We start from the raw sequence: 17,680 nt of genomic DNA, 5'->3' as shown, positions 1-17,680 counted from the left end.
TTTGGGGGGCAACCCCACCATAAACCCACTCAGACCCCTATGTTGTAAATGGTGTGAATAACGTTTGGTACTTCAGGGGTGATAAAGGTTGTGGTCAAGCTTCATCGAAATTTTGTGTGTCGTTTCTGAGAAGAAAGCAAATAATATTTTGGGGGAGAACACCCTCACATCTTCTTAGACTCTATTTTTTTATTGTCATGAACAAACTTTGGTACATCATGGGTGGTGAATGGTGTGGTCACGTTTCATCGGAATTATGTGTGTCTTTTCTGAGAAGAAAGCAAATACCTGTTTGGGAGGGGTGTCAACCACCCCCCCCCCCAACTATAAACCCCTCTGTGGACTTCCTCCGATTCTGAATATTTTAATGCCATTAACAAACTTTGGTACATCACAGGTCATGAACGTTGAGGTCATGTTTCTTCGGAATTGCATGTGTATTTTCTGAAGAGAAAGGAAATACAGATTTTGCGGGGCAATCCCCAATGACCCCCACATGCCCCCATTATTTTATTGCCATGAACAAACTTTGTTACATCCAGGGTGATGAAGGTTTGTGTTAAAGTTTCATCGAAATTGTACGTGTAGTTTTCGAGAAGAAGTTGCAAGTATTCGTGGATGCACAGACAGGAGAACGGACAGACAGACGGACTTACAGATGGAAGATACATCATCCCAAAAGCTCCCCTGAACTCCTTCCAGGTGAGCTAAAAATTAAAGATAAACGACGATATTGAGGAGAGCTACAAAGGGAGCGTTCCTCCAGGCTTTCCTTTCCATTGCCATTAATTTTAAGAGGTCACTTAGTCATCTATCTATAATTCCAGCAGTGTGTGTGTGTGTGTGTGTGTGTGTGTGTGTGTGTGTGTGTGTGTGTGTGTGTGTGTGTGTGTGTGTGTGTGTGTGTGTGTGTGTGAGTGAATCTGTGTGTGTGTGTCTCTGTGTGTGTGTGTGTGTGTGTGTGTGTGTGTGTGTGTGTGTGTGTGTGTGTGTGTGTGTGTGTCTGTGTGTGTGTCTTTGACCGCTGTTTCTCGACAACCGCTGGTCCGATCTAATTGAAACTTGCCAGGTATATTGCTGGGGACCTGTCGATGTGCCTTTTCAAGGTTTTATATTAATCGGACAAGTGCTTCCCAAGTTATGGCCATTTATTTACCAACCAATAACAGGAACCGTTGCTGCGGCCATTTTTTATCAACCAATGACAGGAAGCGTTGCTGCGTAGCCAGGGTCGATGGGGAAGAGAAACTCAACGGCGTTCGCCATTAGGGGTTTTTTCTCTTCTCTTCTCTTCTCTTCTCTTCTCTTCTCTTCTCTTCTCTTCTCTTCTCTTCTCTTCTCTTCTCTTCTCTTCTCTTCTCTTCTCTTCTCTTCTCTTCTCTTCTCTTCGTGTTTTTCCTTGCAAAAAGGCAAAATACATTGGCGCTAATTCAATAATTGGCCATTAAAATCCTCCGTATTCTTGCTCTGGACGAAGAAACAAAGAAGAAGCGCCGTTTCCTCAGCGATGTTGCTTTTGAAGATGTGCTAACGAGATGAACGTGTGTACAATGCACATGGAGACGATTTCTATTATTATTTATTTATTGAAGAAGAATTGTTCCAAAAATAATTTATCAAAAAAAGTGCACAACTTCTTTTTGTTTCCAATTGTCAAAACGCTGTGGCCTTTGGAAGTGCTAAGGAATTCAGCTCTACTCAACATGCTTGCCAACGAAATACATCTCAATTTGGTGGTAAAAACGATTCCCAACGACGGGTTTCCTTACTCATTGCTCTGCAGTTTGCATTCAACCCCTTCATTTGTCATCTCATTGACCTCATTTCATCTATCTATAATTCCAGCAATCTGTGTGTGTGTGTGTGTGTGTGTGTGTGTGTGTGTGTGTGTGTGTGTGTGTGTGTGTGTGTGTGTGTGTGTGTGTGTGTCTGTGTCTGTGTCTGTGTCTGTGTCTGTGTCTGTGTCTGTGTCTGTGTCTGTGTCTGTGTCTGTGTGTGTGTGTGTGTGTGTGTGTCTGTGACCGCTGTTTCCCGACAACCACTGGTCCGATCTAATTGAAACTTGCCAGGTATATTGCTGGAGACCTGAGGATGTGCCTTTTCAAAATTTGCTATTAATCGGACAAGTGATTCACAAGTTATGGCCATTTATTTACCAACCAATGACAGGACACGTGCTGCGTAGGCGTGGCCGATGCGCCATTTAGTTACCAATCACAGGACACGTTGCTGCGTGGGCGTGGCTGCATAGGCTGGTGCACGGCCGGCCGACGATGACGTCACGTCCCGTGCTGGTTATGATGGGGATCGATCGGTGACTCAGTTAATGTGGGGTAGGAGTGCCAATGGTAAATGGCAGCGAATGTCATGGCAAGCAAAGACAAGGAGGTAAACTTGATTTTAATTAACTCTGTGTGTAAGTATCACAGCAGTTGTTACTTCAATGCAAGCGATAATTCGTGGAATGATGTGAACATTCCGTACGGGCACGCACTACTTTTGGATAGTGATGACTTACTGCATTGTAATAATTTCTTGATTTCTTATCCGCATGTATAGATAAACACAATGCCCCAATCCAGTCGTCGTTTATGAGAGCGAAGGAATGGCCTGTGTGTTTGTTTGAAAGTTTTTTTTTTTTTGCATGTATGGCCACGCACATATGGGCACGCGAGAGCGAAGGAACGGCCTGTGGTTGTTGTTTCTGGAATGCGGTTTAAAAGTTTTTTTTTTGTATGTATGGCCATGCACGTATGGCCATGCACGTATGGGTACGCACGTACGGCCATGCACGTACGGCCATGCACGTACGGCCACGCGAGAGCGAAGGAACGGCCTGTGTCGTTGTTTCTGGCAAGCAGTTTTAAAGTATAATTTTTTTTTTTGCACGTACAGCCACGCACGTATGGGCACGTGAAAGCGAAGGAACGGCTTGTGAAGTTGTTGTTTCTGGTACGCGGTTTGAGTTTTTTGCGGGGGGTGAGGGGGGGAGGGTTTGCATTTACGGCCACTCATCTACGGGCATGCACTAGTTCTCTTAACGGACAAAGGGGAGTAACTCAGTCTTGTTGTTTGAGAAACACGAGGGGCAATTCGAGGACCATACACAATAACAAGACTTGTCAGGTACGCTTTGGATATTCAAAGGCAAAGTCAGCCCAAGCAGTCTCAGCCATCTTGTTCAGGCTGTAATCTGTGCTCTATCAAAGCCATCATCATGCGCCACATTGCAGATTGTTATGACGCTTGCTCACTAAATGCTGATTATAAAAAGACACAGATAGCGGCTTATATTTCTCATATCCCAATAGGCTTCCGTTCTTCAACACTTCTTTCCTCCTTTAGGGCATTTTAAAATCATGGTCTTAAAGGGTCTAATGGGTGGGGAGGGGGGTTGACCCCCCCCCCCCCCCCACCGCACACAAATTGGCATTTTCTTTCATATCTGAAACTACAGACACAATTTTGATGAAACTTGACCACAACCTTCATCACCTGTGATGTACTAAAGTTTGTTTACTGCATTAACAAAAAAATCAGTGCTTAACTGGGACTACGGGGGGTTAAAGTGGGTCGAGATTACCCTCAAAATAGGTACTTTGAACCCCAAAATAGGTATTTGCTTTCTTCTCTAAAACTTCACATGCAATCTCGATGAAACATGACTTCAACCTTCATTCCTGACACTTGCCTCCTCCAGTTTGATCGACCTGAAACCCATCCTAGTAGCAGAGTTGCACAACACATCAAAAACTGAATTTCTCCCTCTCCATGTACTGCACTGACACCACCCAAACCCCAGGAGTAACACTGGCAGCAACTTCCCTTCCGCTCCCACTTCCTGTTTGTCTGTGTGTTGTACCGCCCTCTCAACAGTGATGCCTCCATCAACATCTGTCTCAGACGACATGGACCAAGTTTTAATCACTCATCCCAATCGTAGCCAACGTGTGGCTCTCAATGGAACCTTCTCTTCTGCTCTCCCTGTGAAGACTGGAGTCCCACAAGGCAGTGTTCTCAGACCCCATTTTATTCCTACTCTTCATCAATGATCTCACTGACTGGAAAAATCCTCTCCATCTCTTTGCTGATGAATCCCCTCTCTGCTATGAGATCCCTCATCCTTCTGAAAGACAGTCAGCAGTCTCTTCCCTCTTCTCAGACCTTATTAAAATCACAAACTGGAATTTGTCTTTCAATCCTGAGAAATCTGACACACTCAGTCTCTCTCTTTCTTACCACAAGGACTATACAGCAAACCCTCCCATCTACTTTCTCAACAACCCTCTCCAGGAGGTTCCGTCACTCAAAGTCTTGGATCTTCCTCTCAGACATTATCTCTTTTGGACAAGCCACATTTATATATTGGCCTCCAAAGTCAGACTTGGCCTCCTCTGTTGAGCAAACTCCTTCATTGGCACACCTGAGCTACTATCCCCCTCCAAGGTTTTCATCCTCAGCTCGATGGAGTACTGCCCTCCCCTCTGGGATGGCTCTGCTGCCTCAGATCTTGCTCAACTTGACGGCGTGGAAACAAAAGCCTTCAATATCTTTGGAATCTCCCGCGATTAAGCTGATTCTACGGCCCTATCATTTTGCCATCTCCGACAGATCGGTAGTCTCTCTGTCTTCTCCCGCCTCATGTCTGGACTTCGCTCTCTGCCATCTCCCTGCTTTGTCCTTCCCACTCCCCAGTATCTGCAGGATGCACATGTTCCACCAGAAACCCCCGACCAGTGAAACTGCCTCAATCGAGATCACTTCTCACCTCCATTCAATTGTCTTTCTTATTCCCACCTGTGGAACCATCTTCCTTACTCTCTTCAATCCCATTATTCCCTCCAGGTATTCAAGGTGGCTGTTCACCACCGCTTCAAGTCATCCCAATCCAAAATAATCATATTTTCTCCACCCACCTATCCCATCCCTCCCAAAATTTTGCTTATGTTTCCATATTGTCCACTTTTTGCGTTCTCCCTTACCCCTTGTCATGACCTTCATCCGTTGTTTGTCTGCCTCCATCTACTTTTCTCCCTCTGCCCTGCTGTTGATGTCTCCCCTTTCTCCTGCTATTCTCTTTGTTGTGTGGTGTCCTGATTTGGTCTGCATCATTGCCCTCTCATAAACCTCGGCCCAAGAGCATGCTCAAAAATAAATCTCACAAGTAAGATTCATCGGATGTCTGTCTGTCTGTTTGTGCACGTTTTTTGTAAGTCTTCTGGACCAACAACCACCAAATTTGGCACACAGCCCGAGTCCGATCCGGTGATTGTCCTCAAGGTATTTTCATCCACCACCTGAGCCTTTATAGATCACTTTTCTGACTTTTTCATTTATATACGCAATCTCATTGGTTAACACATATCACGTGACATAACACGGCCAAAGGCCAGCACACCTAATTCGTCGAGCAGTGTCTTCCACACATTGCCTCACCTCATAGCTAGCCGGGTGTTAGCTCAGTGGTTAGGGTGGCGGCTTGGGATCCTAGGGTCCTGAGTTCAAGTCCCGTCAGCCACTGATTTAATACACCAGGGGATTGACTCAGCCTGTCATCCTTCCGAGGTCAGCAAAATGAGTACCAGTTCCAGTGTGTGTTCTGGTAGAGGGGCACTGCATCAGCCACACAGTCACACTTCAAGAAATGATTGCTACCCCGGCAGCTAAGCTGCCATACGACCACCACCACCTCATAGCTGGTCTGACCCCATGCACAAATGGAACCAAACTAAATCTAATAAATATGAATCATCGGATGTCTGTCTGTCTGTCTGTTTGATCACGTTCCTTGCAAGGACTGCTGTAATGACAACCACCAAGTTTGGCACACAGCCTGAGTCTGATCCGATGATTGTCGTAAGGGTATTTTCATCCACCACCTGAGCCTTTAAAAATCACTTTTCTGGCTTTGTTATTTGTCCATACTATGATGTACTATGACAGCTTTTCTGTCCATACTATGATATACCTGATACCGTCTTACCGACAGAAGCTTAAAACTGCTAAAATGCAGACATGCATTGTGACACTCTGGAACCAGGATTCCATTCAACAATTCCTGGCATTGCTTTGTTGTACTGATTGGGCCTCTTTTGCTGGTGGTACCTGTGTTGACTTGCATGAGTACACTGATGGAGTCACATGATATGTTCACTCTTGCGAAGAGCTTTGAATCCCAAACAAGAAGATCAAATCATGGGCAAAATGATAAACCATGGTTTAAAAGTGGTCTTCGGTCAAAGCTGAAAGCAAAGGAAGCAGCACACAAGAGCGGCGATCGGTTTCTCTACAAGAAAGCTCAATATGACGTGCAGAGGGAGATTCGTTGAGCAAAATTAGAGTATTGACAGAAGCTTGAGAAACTGTTCTTAACTAACAATGCTCGAGATGTTTGACAAGGTCTTTGGAATATTACTCTTTACAAGGAGAAGAATTATCACAAATGTTGAAGACAAGTTGAACGAGTTCTCCAGTCATTTTGATCGCCAGAATGCTGCACCTGTTTCAGTTTCTTTCCCAGTTGCTGATTCACAACTTCTTCGGCCTTTTACTGTGGAGGAAGCTGAGGCAAGGAAACAGGATAGCAGAAAAGCAGATGGTCCTGATGGTGTTTCTACTGCAACTCTTAAGCATTGTTTGTGAAAGTTCTTCTCTGTTTTTGTTTGAATTTTCAACAGCTCTTTGCAACAGTCCATAGTGCCTCTTTGTTTGAAGTCTTCTATTATTATTACTAGTGCATGCCCGTAGATGCGTGGCCGTATGTGCAAACCCTCCCCCCCCAGGAAAAACTCAAACCGCGTACCAGAAACAATAACCACACAAGCCGTTCCTTCGCTCTCGCGTGGCCGTACGTGCGTGTCCGTACGTGCATGGCCATACGTGCGTGCCCATACGTGCGTGCCCGTACATACAAAAAAAAAATAAAAAAAACTTTCAAACCGCGTGCCAGAAACAACAACCACACAGGCCGTTCCTTTGCTCTCGCGTGCCCATATGTGCGTGGCCGTACATGCAAAAAAAAAACTTTCAAACAAACACACAGGCCATTCCTTCGCTCTCATAAACGACGACTGGATTGGGGCATTGTGTTTTTCTGTAAATGCGGATAAGAAATCGAGAAATTATTAGAATACAGTAAGTCATCACTATCCAAAAGTAGTGCGTGCCCGTACGGAATGTTCACATCATTCCACGAATTATCGCTTGCATTGAAGTAACAACTGCTGTGATACTTACACACAGAGTTAATTAAAATCAAGTTTACCTCCTTGTCTTTGCTTGCCATGACATTCGCTGCCATTTACCATTGGCACTCCTACCCCACGGTAACTAAGGCACCGATCGATCCCCATCGTAACTAGTACGGCACGTGACGTCATCGTCGGCCGGCCGTGCACAGGCCTACGCAGCCACGCCCACGCAGCAACATATCCTGTGATTGGTAACTAAATGGCGCATCGGCCACGCCTACGCAGCATGTGTCCTGTCATTAGTTGGTAAATAAATGGCCATAACTTGGGAATCACTTGTCCGATTAATATCAAATTTTGAAAATGCACATACAGTCAAAGCTCGTTACTATGCCACCTCGCTTCTATGCCACTCTCGCTATTATACCACTTTTGCTCGGTCCCGACAAAATTCAATACAAAATAAATTTACTATGCCACCCCCTACTCTCGCTACCATGCCACTACTGTGTGACTGTTAAAAGGCACGAGTCGTGAAAAAGTCTGTATTGCGCAGTGCTCGATTATCGCACTCATGTCCAAAGGCGAAGCGCCGAACTACAGTCCAGCTGCGCACAACATAACTCAATACGTATGCGCATAGTCAGACTGTGTCAAAACGCGCGATTCTTCTCCCTGATGCCAGCCACAACAAGCCAATCACAACACGCACAACGAGACACAAAAAAGCGCGAGCACACACACAGACACGCAGGCACACGTACAACAGTGACATCATTTTTTTTCAAATTCAGCCCATAATGTCAGCTCAGAAACGCAAGCGAACCGACTTTACGCTGAAGGAGAAGAAGGAGATCATCGATGCCGCGAAGAAGGAGCCGAATCAGTCCAAGTTGGCCAGGGAGATTAGCAAGAAATGGGGCGTCGAAGTTAAGAGAACCACCGTGAAGGGCATTCTCAGCAAGAAGGATGCAATCGAGGCTGCAATCAAAGCTGGATTTCCATCGAAGCGCATGAAGTTGACGCAGGCTCACGACCCGAAGCTTGATGAGGGAGTGCTCATGTGGCTGAAGCAATCAAGAGGACAGAATGTGCCTGTCAGCGGCGATCTGATCAAGGAGAAGGCGATGAAACTGGCCGAGCTGATGCACATCCCAGACTTCATGGCGAGCGACGGTTGGTTGGGCAATTTCAAGAAGCGCCACGGCATCACGTTCAAGACAGTGCAGGGCGAAGCTGGAGTGGTGGATTCGCATTCCCTTCTTGAGTGGCAACAACAGGTTCTCCGGCCCTTACTCGGGCAGTTCTCCGCAGACGACGTCTTCAACCTGGACAAGACTGGACTCTTCTGGCAGCTGCTTCCGAACAAGACCATGGCTTTCAGGGGAGAGCGGTTTACTGGAGGAAAGAAAAGCAAGCAAAGGATCACTCTTCTGTTTGGGGCAAACATGAGCGGCAGCGAGAAGTTCCCTCTTCTGGTGATTGGCAATTCCAAGAAACCCCGTGCCTTCAAGAACAAAGAGATCCCGGTCAAGTACAAGGCGAACTCGAAGGCGTGGATGACGGCGGAGCTTTTCGAGGAGATGTTGCGTGCGTGGGACGGACGACTCGGCCAGCAGGGACGCAGAGTTCTGGTCTGTCTCGATAACTTCTCTGGCCACCCTCCCGAGCTCGAGCTGAAAAACATCCAACTGGTCTTCTTCCCACCCAACACGACAGCCAATTCGCAACCAATGGATCAGGGAATCATAGAGAAGTTCAAGCGCCACTACAAGAAGCTCCTGCTATGCCGCCGGCTTGAGGCCATAGACGAGGGAAAGGAGTTCAAGCTCACATTGCTCGACGCTCTACACGTCGCCCGGCATGCTTGGGAGCAGGTCGGCAAGTCGACGATCAGGAACTGTTTCGCGAAGGCCAAGTTCATCGAAGAGGAGATCCAAACTGAGCCACAGGATGCGGAGCTGCCCGACATCTGGGAAGCTCTGCCTGCCGAGGAAAGGATGCACGAGAACGAGGAGATCGAGCTGTCTGACTTTCTCGAAGCCGACGAGCGCCTCGCGCTGGCGGGTATTTCACGCTGGCGGAGATTGCGGAGGAGATTCTGTGCAGTGAGGAGCCGGTGGAAAGCGAAGATGACGAGGTAACTGTCGAGGAGGAAATCGTTCCGTTCGAGGAAGCCCAGCGCGCTTGTAGCACCGTCCGGAAGTTCATGCAGCAGAGAAGCGGGAAGCCCGGTGTGATGCAAGCGTGCGATCGGCAAGACAACGAGATGCACGAGATCCGCCGAAAGAAGATGCGCCAGCCGACGATTCTTGAAAGCTTTGTGTGTCGTGAATTTCTCGCCATGCCATATGTTAGTGTGTGAACTCTGTTAGTGTGTGTATGTTCTCCGTTCGCTTAGCTTATACAACAGTCGTGCCTTTTACTTGCTGGAATAAATTTTGTCTAAAGATTAACTACAGATGGGTAACTTGAGAAAATAAGGCCGTTTTTACAAAATCTCGTTACTATGCCACTCTCGCTACTATGCCACTTTTGCTCGGTCCCGACGGGTGGCATAGTAACGAGCTTTGACTGTATTCAGGTCCCCAGCAATATACCTGGCAAGTTTCAATTAGATCGGACCAGTGGTTGTTGGGAAACAGCGGTCACAGACACACAGAAACATACATACACACACACACACACACACACACAGATTGCTGGAATTATAGATAGATAAAATGAGGTCAATGAGATGACAAATGAAGGAGTTGAATGCAGACTGCAGAGCAATGAGTAAGGAAACCCGTCGTTGTGAATTGTTTTTACCACCAAATTGAGATGCATTTCGTTGGCAAGCATGTTGAGTGGAGCTGAATTCCTTAACACTTCGAAAGGCCACAGCGTTTTGACAATTGGAAATTAAAAGAAGTTGTGCACTTTTTTTGATAAATTATTTTTGGAACAATTTTAATGGCCAATTATTCAATTAGCGCCAATGTATTTTACCTTTTCGCAATCAAAAACATGAAGAGAAGAGAAGAGAAGAGAAGAGAAAAAACCCGTAATGGCGAACGTGGCTGAGTTTCTCTTCCCCATCGTCCACGGCTACGCAGCAACGCTTCCTGTCATTGGTTGATAAAAAATGGCCGCAGCAACGGTTCCTGTCATTGGTTGGTAAATAAATGGCCATAACTTGGGAAGCACTTGTCCGATTAATATCAAACCTTGAAAAGGCACATCCTCACATCCCTAGCAATATACCTGGCAAGTTTCAATTAGATTGGACTAGCGGTTGTCGAGAAACAGTGGTCACAGACACACACACACACACACACACACACACACACACAGATTGCTGGAATTATAGATAGATTATTCATGTCTCAAATAAATCGAAGGTGACAACGCTCCGATTCCATTCTGGCCCTGGCCCTGTCATTCTGGCCCAATCCCAGATTCCATTCTGGCCTACCGTTGTCATAGTACAATGACCCATGTCTCTCACCTCAGTGATGAAGGTGTTGGAGCGTTTAGTTCTCAAGCATCCGAGGTCTGTCACCACCTGTAGGCTTGATCTGATGATGATGCTCTTGCCTTAGTTATTATCCCCTGCCAACCAACGAAGTTGGCGTGGGATATAGAGATGGGTTTCGTCCGTCCGTCTGTCCATCACATTTCGTTTCCGGAGCTTAACTACAAATCCCCTCAAGATATATTTCCGAAATTTGGTACACATATCAAGCAAGTGGTGAACTGGTGCCTTTTGATATTTAGATATTTCCCCCAAAAAAATTTCTGCCACTTTCCATGCAAACAATTGGGTATTAAGAAATAATTGAGGTTAACCTTTGTTTCCAGAGCATCGTTGCAAAACTATTAACTATTTCTTTATGAAATTTGATACACACATCAAGAATAAATTGAACTGGTGCCTTTTGATACTTATCCTAATTTGCTATGGTGGGGGATATCGAAGACTTTGTCTTCATTGGATGCTAGTTTATTTTGGTATGGATAAAATCCATCTATGTTATTATCCCCGCCAACCAACGAAGTTGGCGGGGGATATAGAAATCGGTTCCGTCCGTCCGTCACATTTCGTTTCCGGAGCTTAACTACAAATCCCCTCAAGATATCTTTACGAAATTTGGTACACATATCAAGCAAGTGGTGAACCTTTTGATGTTTACAGATTAAAAAAAAAGTTTTTACTATGGCGGGGGATATGGAAGGCTTTGTCGTCAACGGATGCGAGTTGATTTTTGTTTTTAATACCATTGTTCCTCAGAAACAGTCTTTAAAAAATCCAGTTCCTTGGCCTCCCCACCCCACCATCCTCAATTTGCTTTTGACTAATTTCACAGATGGTGGTCCTGACCAGTGAAAATTTTAAAGTTGGATCGACTCACAACACATGATATTTTTGTAAGATGTATTCTGCATGTTTGTATTTCTGCAAACTATACTCAACTTTGTGCCTCAGCTTCAGAATGTGAAAATATGAGGAATAAGAGGAGTACATTTATAAGAGATGCACACCTTTTAGAATTATGCAAGATGCTTGCTTAAGCTAATATAAATGAGTGACTTTGAGCATTAGTATCTTGTTGGTGACAATTATCATAAAAGTAACATTCCAGAGTAGTTTTCCTCATAACATTACAATGAGAAACATAGGGACAATACCCCAGGGCAATGACCTGGTAGCAGCTGGATAAGATACCCAGGGAACCACTGGTAGACATGAATGACCCACAAAAGATGCAACAGAGAAGAAAGTAAATAACTGGATTTTTTTTAATGCCATGAACAAAATTTGGTACATACACGATGTTGAACGTTGTGGTAAAGTTTCATCAAAATCGCATGCGTAGTTACACAGAAGAAGTTGGAAGTATTTGTGGATGGAAGGACAGATGTACAGACAGACGGACAGACAGACGGATTGACGATGCACCATCCAATAAGATCCCCGGAACTACTTTCAGGAAAGCTAAAAAGTGCGGATGTTTCTTGTGCCTTTAAAATGAAACTCTTTGTTAAAGAAATGTTTATTCACTGATATCTTTTCTGATAAATATGAACTTATATGATTTAACCAAAGTAGGCAAATACTCTTTGCAGAGTCAAATGCAACAAGATAAAGTGTTTGAGAATTTTAATACCTTAACAACAAACAAACACGTGCACACACACATACACACACACACACACACGTGACTTGTGACTTTGAGCATAAGCATCCCATTGTTGACCATCACAAATGCAACATCCCTGGGTAGATATCCTCGTAGGATCGTAATGACAAAAAGCGCAGAGCATCACCAACATTGCATAACCCCAATGCAGGCCTGAGTGGTTCATTTACATCTAGGTAGAAGGTGTGCATAAGCCAGGAAAAACTATCATTTATGGCATAAAAGATGAGATCTCCAGTGTCGCAATCCAGACACAACCCGAGATGCTTAGGATCTCCCAGCATGTTCAGGTTGGTTTCAGAGCCATCATGCCGAGCTGTGTATTTCCCATCATGTTTGGCAACACACCACGAGTTGGCATTACAACCCAACGAGCATTCCCAGCCACCCCCAGTCCGAAGCATGGACTCAGACGCGATGCCAATCTCATAATCGTGGGCCCGAGTGACGTCCACTTCCCAGTAGTAAAGGCCAGAGAAGAAGCCCTCTTTGGCTAAAACCTGTTTACAGCTGGTAAATCTGTCTTGGTGTTCCGGGTACTGTTGATCGATCCCATTCATTGATGCCATCGAATGGTCTGAAGAGATCACAATTCGTTGATTTGCCGAGTTTAGGTCGAGAGTTGGATAAACCGCATCTGCAGGTGAAAATAAAAAAGTTGAACAATTAAAATGGAAGGTCCAAGAGAGAGGGAAGATGGAAGGAAAAATCAATTAGAAAACAGTGGAACTGAAATGTGTTTTTGTTGGTCTGACAAAGAAGATAGAAAGTTTAATTCGTGTTTAATATTAAATATATAAAGGAAATATGCAGTGTAATTATTGTGTATGTTCTTGAGTTAAGCAAATCAGGAGTGTAACTCTTGTTTTATTTTAAAGAAAGTAAATGTGTGGTGTAATTCCCATTCTCAAGTTTATTGTGACCCCTCCCCTCCCCCACCTCTCTCTCACCTCTTTTAATTTGTTTGTCAGTTTGTTTGTTCCTTTCCTTTTTCATCCCCACTTTCCCCTTTCTCTTCGTGCTGTGTTCCATTCAAGTTGTGTGCAGCTTGTTCACCCCAGGTGTCCTCCCACTTCCCCATGATCTCACTCTCACGTCTACTCTGCTGTTGGTTTTTTCCCATTTTCATTTTCTTCCATTTTACTCTTCTCTAACTCTTCCACGGCCTCAAATCAGTAAACAAAAACTTATTTTTTCAATTTTTGAAACAGAAAGTATATTGGGAGATAACCCAGTACCACAGGGTTGTTGTAAGGGAATTCGTTCCAAATGGAATGTGGAATATTAGGGAGTTTTCCAGGAATGTTATTTGGAAGCAGAAGAGCAGGGACCCTCCACATAATGTAAAAGGTGACTTAAAGTCATCAACCCCTTTCTTCTTCAAGTCTTGAACCCCCCCCCCCACCCCTTTTCCCAATCCCAAATCCTCAACCCCAAGTCTTCAAACACCCTCCCCACAAATCCTCAAACTGCTCCCTCAGCTCTCTGCCTCCCTCGTCTGCCCTCCCAACCCAACTCACTGTCCTTGTCTCCTCCTTTCTTATTCAAGTCTTCAACTCCATCGCCACAATGCCCAAGTCTGCAAGCCCCCTCCCAACCCCAAGTCCTCAACCCCCCCAACCCAAAACCTCGACCCACTTCCCAAAGCTATGTCCCTTCCTTGAACCCCACCCCCCTCCTCAATCAATGTGTTACTTTTTCATCTCGTGCAAGATCTCTTGTTAATTTGTTCGATGTTTTATGCTGTTTGTCTAGTATTGTCAAGGCCTGAACTGCCTTTTTCAAGGCCTTCCTCGGATAGAAAGGAGATACCTCACCCCATTTCACCAGCCTTGGCACTTCAGCAAAGGATTTCTGTGACTCGAGGGAACTGACTCAACCTGTGAACTTTCCACTCGGATTTCTCCCATAACAATTAATCCTCCCTTCAGGACTTGGTGATGACGAACTTTCCTGCAAATGTCTCCTGCTTTTCCTCTGCTCTAATTGGTTAATCTGATCACATGCTTTTGAAAGTCAACATCTCTTGCCCTATTTTGTTCTGAAGAAATTAAGTGTCTGTTTAAACCCTGCTGTTGTAACTTGTACTGCTCAGTTTTGTGGGAAATTTTTTCCAATCATCATTGTGCAAAATCTCCGTCTGTTGAAATAATGTCTTTCGTTGGTTGTTGGGCCGAACAAAGTCGGCATAGTGCTTCTCAAACCTGTCCAACCTCAGTCAGTGTATAGCTTTAGAAATCATGTTATTCGTATTGACAACATACTAGTCCAGTTGTTCACTGTTGTTGGCCTTAGTGCCTCATCACTGTTGCAGAGGTGGATAACCTACTGTTTGTGGAATACTGTGATGATGTGATGATGTGATGATATCATTATTTTCCTTTTTTTATTACTCGTGCATGGACAATGTTTAAAATTTTAAGTGATAAGTAAATAAGCTGTGTAAGTATTGTATTTATATTAAAAGATATAAGTAATAGACTGTAACATTACCCACTCCACACTCCCTCACCGCAGTATAAACTCCCTTATTTCCCATTACACGACTTACACCTTCTTCTCCAGCTGCTCAAATTGTTCTCCATGGCATCTGACTCATTATGTTCATCACTAGGTACAAACAAGGAAATACTGAGAAGACACAAATTTGCATTTGAAATGCTTTATGATTTCAACATTGTGATTAAATTCCTTCATTTATATAACAGTCAAGATGATGATACAAAACCTTCATCAGCCCCCACTCTCCTCCCTCCCCTTGTGTCCTCCCCTACTACTCATTCTTCCCCACATCCCTTATTTGTCCAATTAGCCTCTATTTTGTCCCTCATCCTTGTTCTTCTCCTCCACCATCCTCAACATTGTACAGTCAAAAAAAAAAATCCAGATTTTTATTTTTTGTCCTGCCGATGACGATGTGTTGCTCAATTGGTTCACACATTCCTTTGGCTTTTAAGCATTCATATGTGATCATCATTGTTTTAGGATTAATTTGGTGCAAGTCAGTGATATATTTGACTTGACAGTGATATATGGCAGTGCTGTTTTACCACCTCACGATTTACCGACCACTTGGGCTGCCTGCGATTTCAATGCCAGGTTGTGCCATTGCCATGGTTCTGCTAGTCATCGCTGATACTGTTCCACCTGATTGAATGCATTTCAGACCAGAATTTTATGAAGAATTTGGTTTCCTGGTTGCTGAGGATCAGAACTGCTCCCAATGCAGTACCCCTGTTGATTAGACTAAGAATTTGATGAGTGTGCCATAAAATTTTATCATCACGTTTCCAACTTACAGTAGTGTCCCGACTTCAGGAACACGATTATCGGTGTCTTCATCCACATTCATTCTGGAAACACGAGAGTGCTGCAAAAACACCAGAGATCATGTATTATATAAGATGATCTATAAACAATGATTTCATTGTACTTTTAAAGCAAATGTAGATATTTTATTGAGGCATATAGCTTTTATATTTTTTTCACTGAACTTTGTTGAAAAATGTGGTTACATTGGAAAAATTAATATCAGCGGTAAGTATGGTGTTTTCAAAATGAGCCAGTGAGTCGACCGACATGATATAATCATAATTGAATTGTGATATTTTGGAGATATTGGAATCATGTGAGTCGTCATATTTCATTCATGGAATGAAAAGATGAAGAAAACAATTAAATCATGGGAATTTGACGTGGGCAGTTTGCATCAAATAGAGTTTATTATGTAATTGTTTCCACCACTGATTTGATTCTCAATTTGAGTGATTACAGGTGTATTTCATCATGTTAGAGCATTCAAAGTGTAAATAGTTCAAAGAAACTAAGCCTGGGACCAACTTCATCACCTTATCCCATTTCCATTTTCACTTTTGACCTCCACAACATCCATAAAATATCTATTATTTTAAAAACTCAAATTGGTTTGGAAGTATCTGTTCTCTATATTGTGCTTTATGTATTCTCTCTATTCTCCTTTGAAGTTCCTTTTACACTGACTATAACGAATGACCGAAGCAAAAGCAGTGGTGATGTGGCTTCCCAAACAGTGGAGTTCCCACATGATATATTCTGGGATCACTTTCTCATATCTAAAGACTTTGGAAAAGAGAAACCTGTGTGCCAGAAAATATGTGGGTGATTCTTTGTCGAAGTGTAAGATCAAGACAGTCACTGATAAATCCTGATACAGTGTGGAAGAAATTGAAATGTTTTGGAAAGGTTTTGCAGTATAACATAAAGGGAAGAGGTGAAAATATTAACTTTTGAGAACAAATGATAAGGTGGGTAATATAATGTGGTCTTGTACTCTCTCTCTATCGAGTGCAGCCTGTGGCTGCTGGTTGCATCATTGGTTGGGACACGGAAATGCCACTGATGCAGTGTCCCCCTTACCAGTACACTGGTACTCATTTTGCCGACATCGGAAGCATGACAGGCTGAGTCAACCTCCTGGTGTATATTAATTCAGCAGCCAACGGGGCTTGAACTCAGGACCCAAGGATCCCAAGCCACCACCCCAACCACTAAGCCAAAACCAAGCTGGTCTTGTACTAAAAGTAAGTGATATACTTTTGCAGATTGCTTGTTGGAGTGATGGTAGTAAAGCATAAAAATAATTGAAATGAGAAAATTTCATTAACCTGGCACAGAACCGTGCAAGACAGCAATCCTTCCTTTCGAAATCTTTTTTGTATTCTCCCTGAAAAAGCAGAAGAGATTATTATTTCATTTTTGACAGCGATATGGAAGAAACATTTTCAACAGTGATTCAGTGTGTTTGTGTCAAAGAATGTGCAAATTTGAGAAATTTACACTTTTTTCTTTTTCGCAGTCAGAATTGCTGTCAAGGTCAAATCTGCATTTTTTATTATGAAATCTGGACAGAAGATATTCTAGAGCTTATCACAATTCAGCTGTTATGCTTATAAATGTCCAGAGAGTTGTAGTCACATTATTTAATACTCCGGACGTGTATTTGATACTTATTAAACATTTTCTGGACAGTGAGGAGTTTTCTTGTTTTGATGTCAAGTTTTTTTATTTTCCGATTGTGGGCAGTTTTCTATTCCACAGCTATATTGGAACACTAGTACTGCAAGTTAGTTTATGGCTTTGATTTTATTTCTTGGCGAGAGGTATGTTTTTAAGATTATCTTCGTTTTTTTATTTGTTGTATTTAGGTTGATTTTTCATGTGCGTTTTTGTTGGTCTGCCTTGCACGAATGTGCACTTGACACTTATCCAGGCCAAATTCCATTTCGATGTCGTTGGAGTACCGCTTCACTAATTTCAGTTGTTCTGTCA

General features: G+C 43.6%; 2 protein-coding genes across 2 annotated transcripts in view; both read right to left on the bottom strand.

Moving 5' to 3' along the window:
* LOC147033493 (butyrophilin subfamily 1 member A1-like) overlaps nt 1-17,680 on the bottom strand; it is a 253,394-nt gene that overhangs the window by 94,429 nt on the left and 141,285 nt on the right. The gene's annotated exons all lie outside the window — the stretch shown is intronic.
* Nucleotides 12,211-17,680, bottom strand: part of LOC147033496 (uncharacterized) — a 31,003-nt gene continuing 25,533 nt past the window's right edge. The window contains exons 7-10 of the mRNA XM_085855757.1: nt 17,017-17,075; nt 15,673-15,743; nt 14,925-14,983; nt 12,211-13,010 (exon numbers count right to left, since the gene is read on the bottom strand). Coding sequence (XP_085711883.1) covers nt 12,433-13,010; nt 14,925-14,983; nt 15,673-15,743; nt 17,017-17,075 — 767 coding nt within the window. The 3' untranslated portion in view covers nt 12,211-12,432. The remainder of the gene's footprint in view (nt 13,011-14,924; nt 14,984-15,672; nt 15,744-17,016; nt 17,076-17,680) is intronic.

Source organism: Eptatretus burgeri, chromosome 2 (assembly GCF_056783735.1).
Source record: "Eptatretus burgeri isolate ZD-2024b chromosome 2, Ebu_testis_v1, whole genome shotgun sequence".
NCBI classification, from domain to species: domain Eukaryota; kingdom Metazoa; phylum Chordata; class Myxini; order Myxiniformes; family Myxinidae; genus Eptatretus; species Eptatretus burgeri.
The sequence above is the reverse complement of the archived record's forward strand: the minus strand, read 5'-3'. Positions and strand labels throughout refer to the sequence as shown.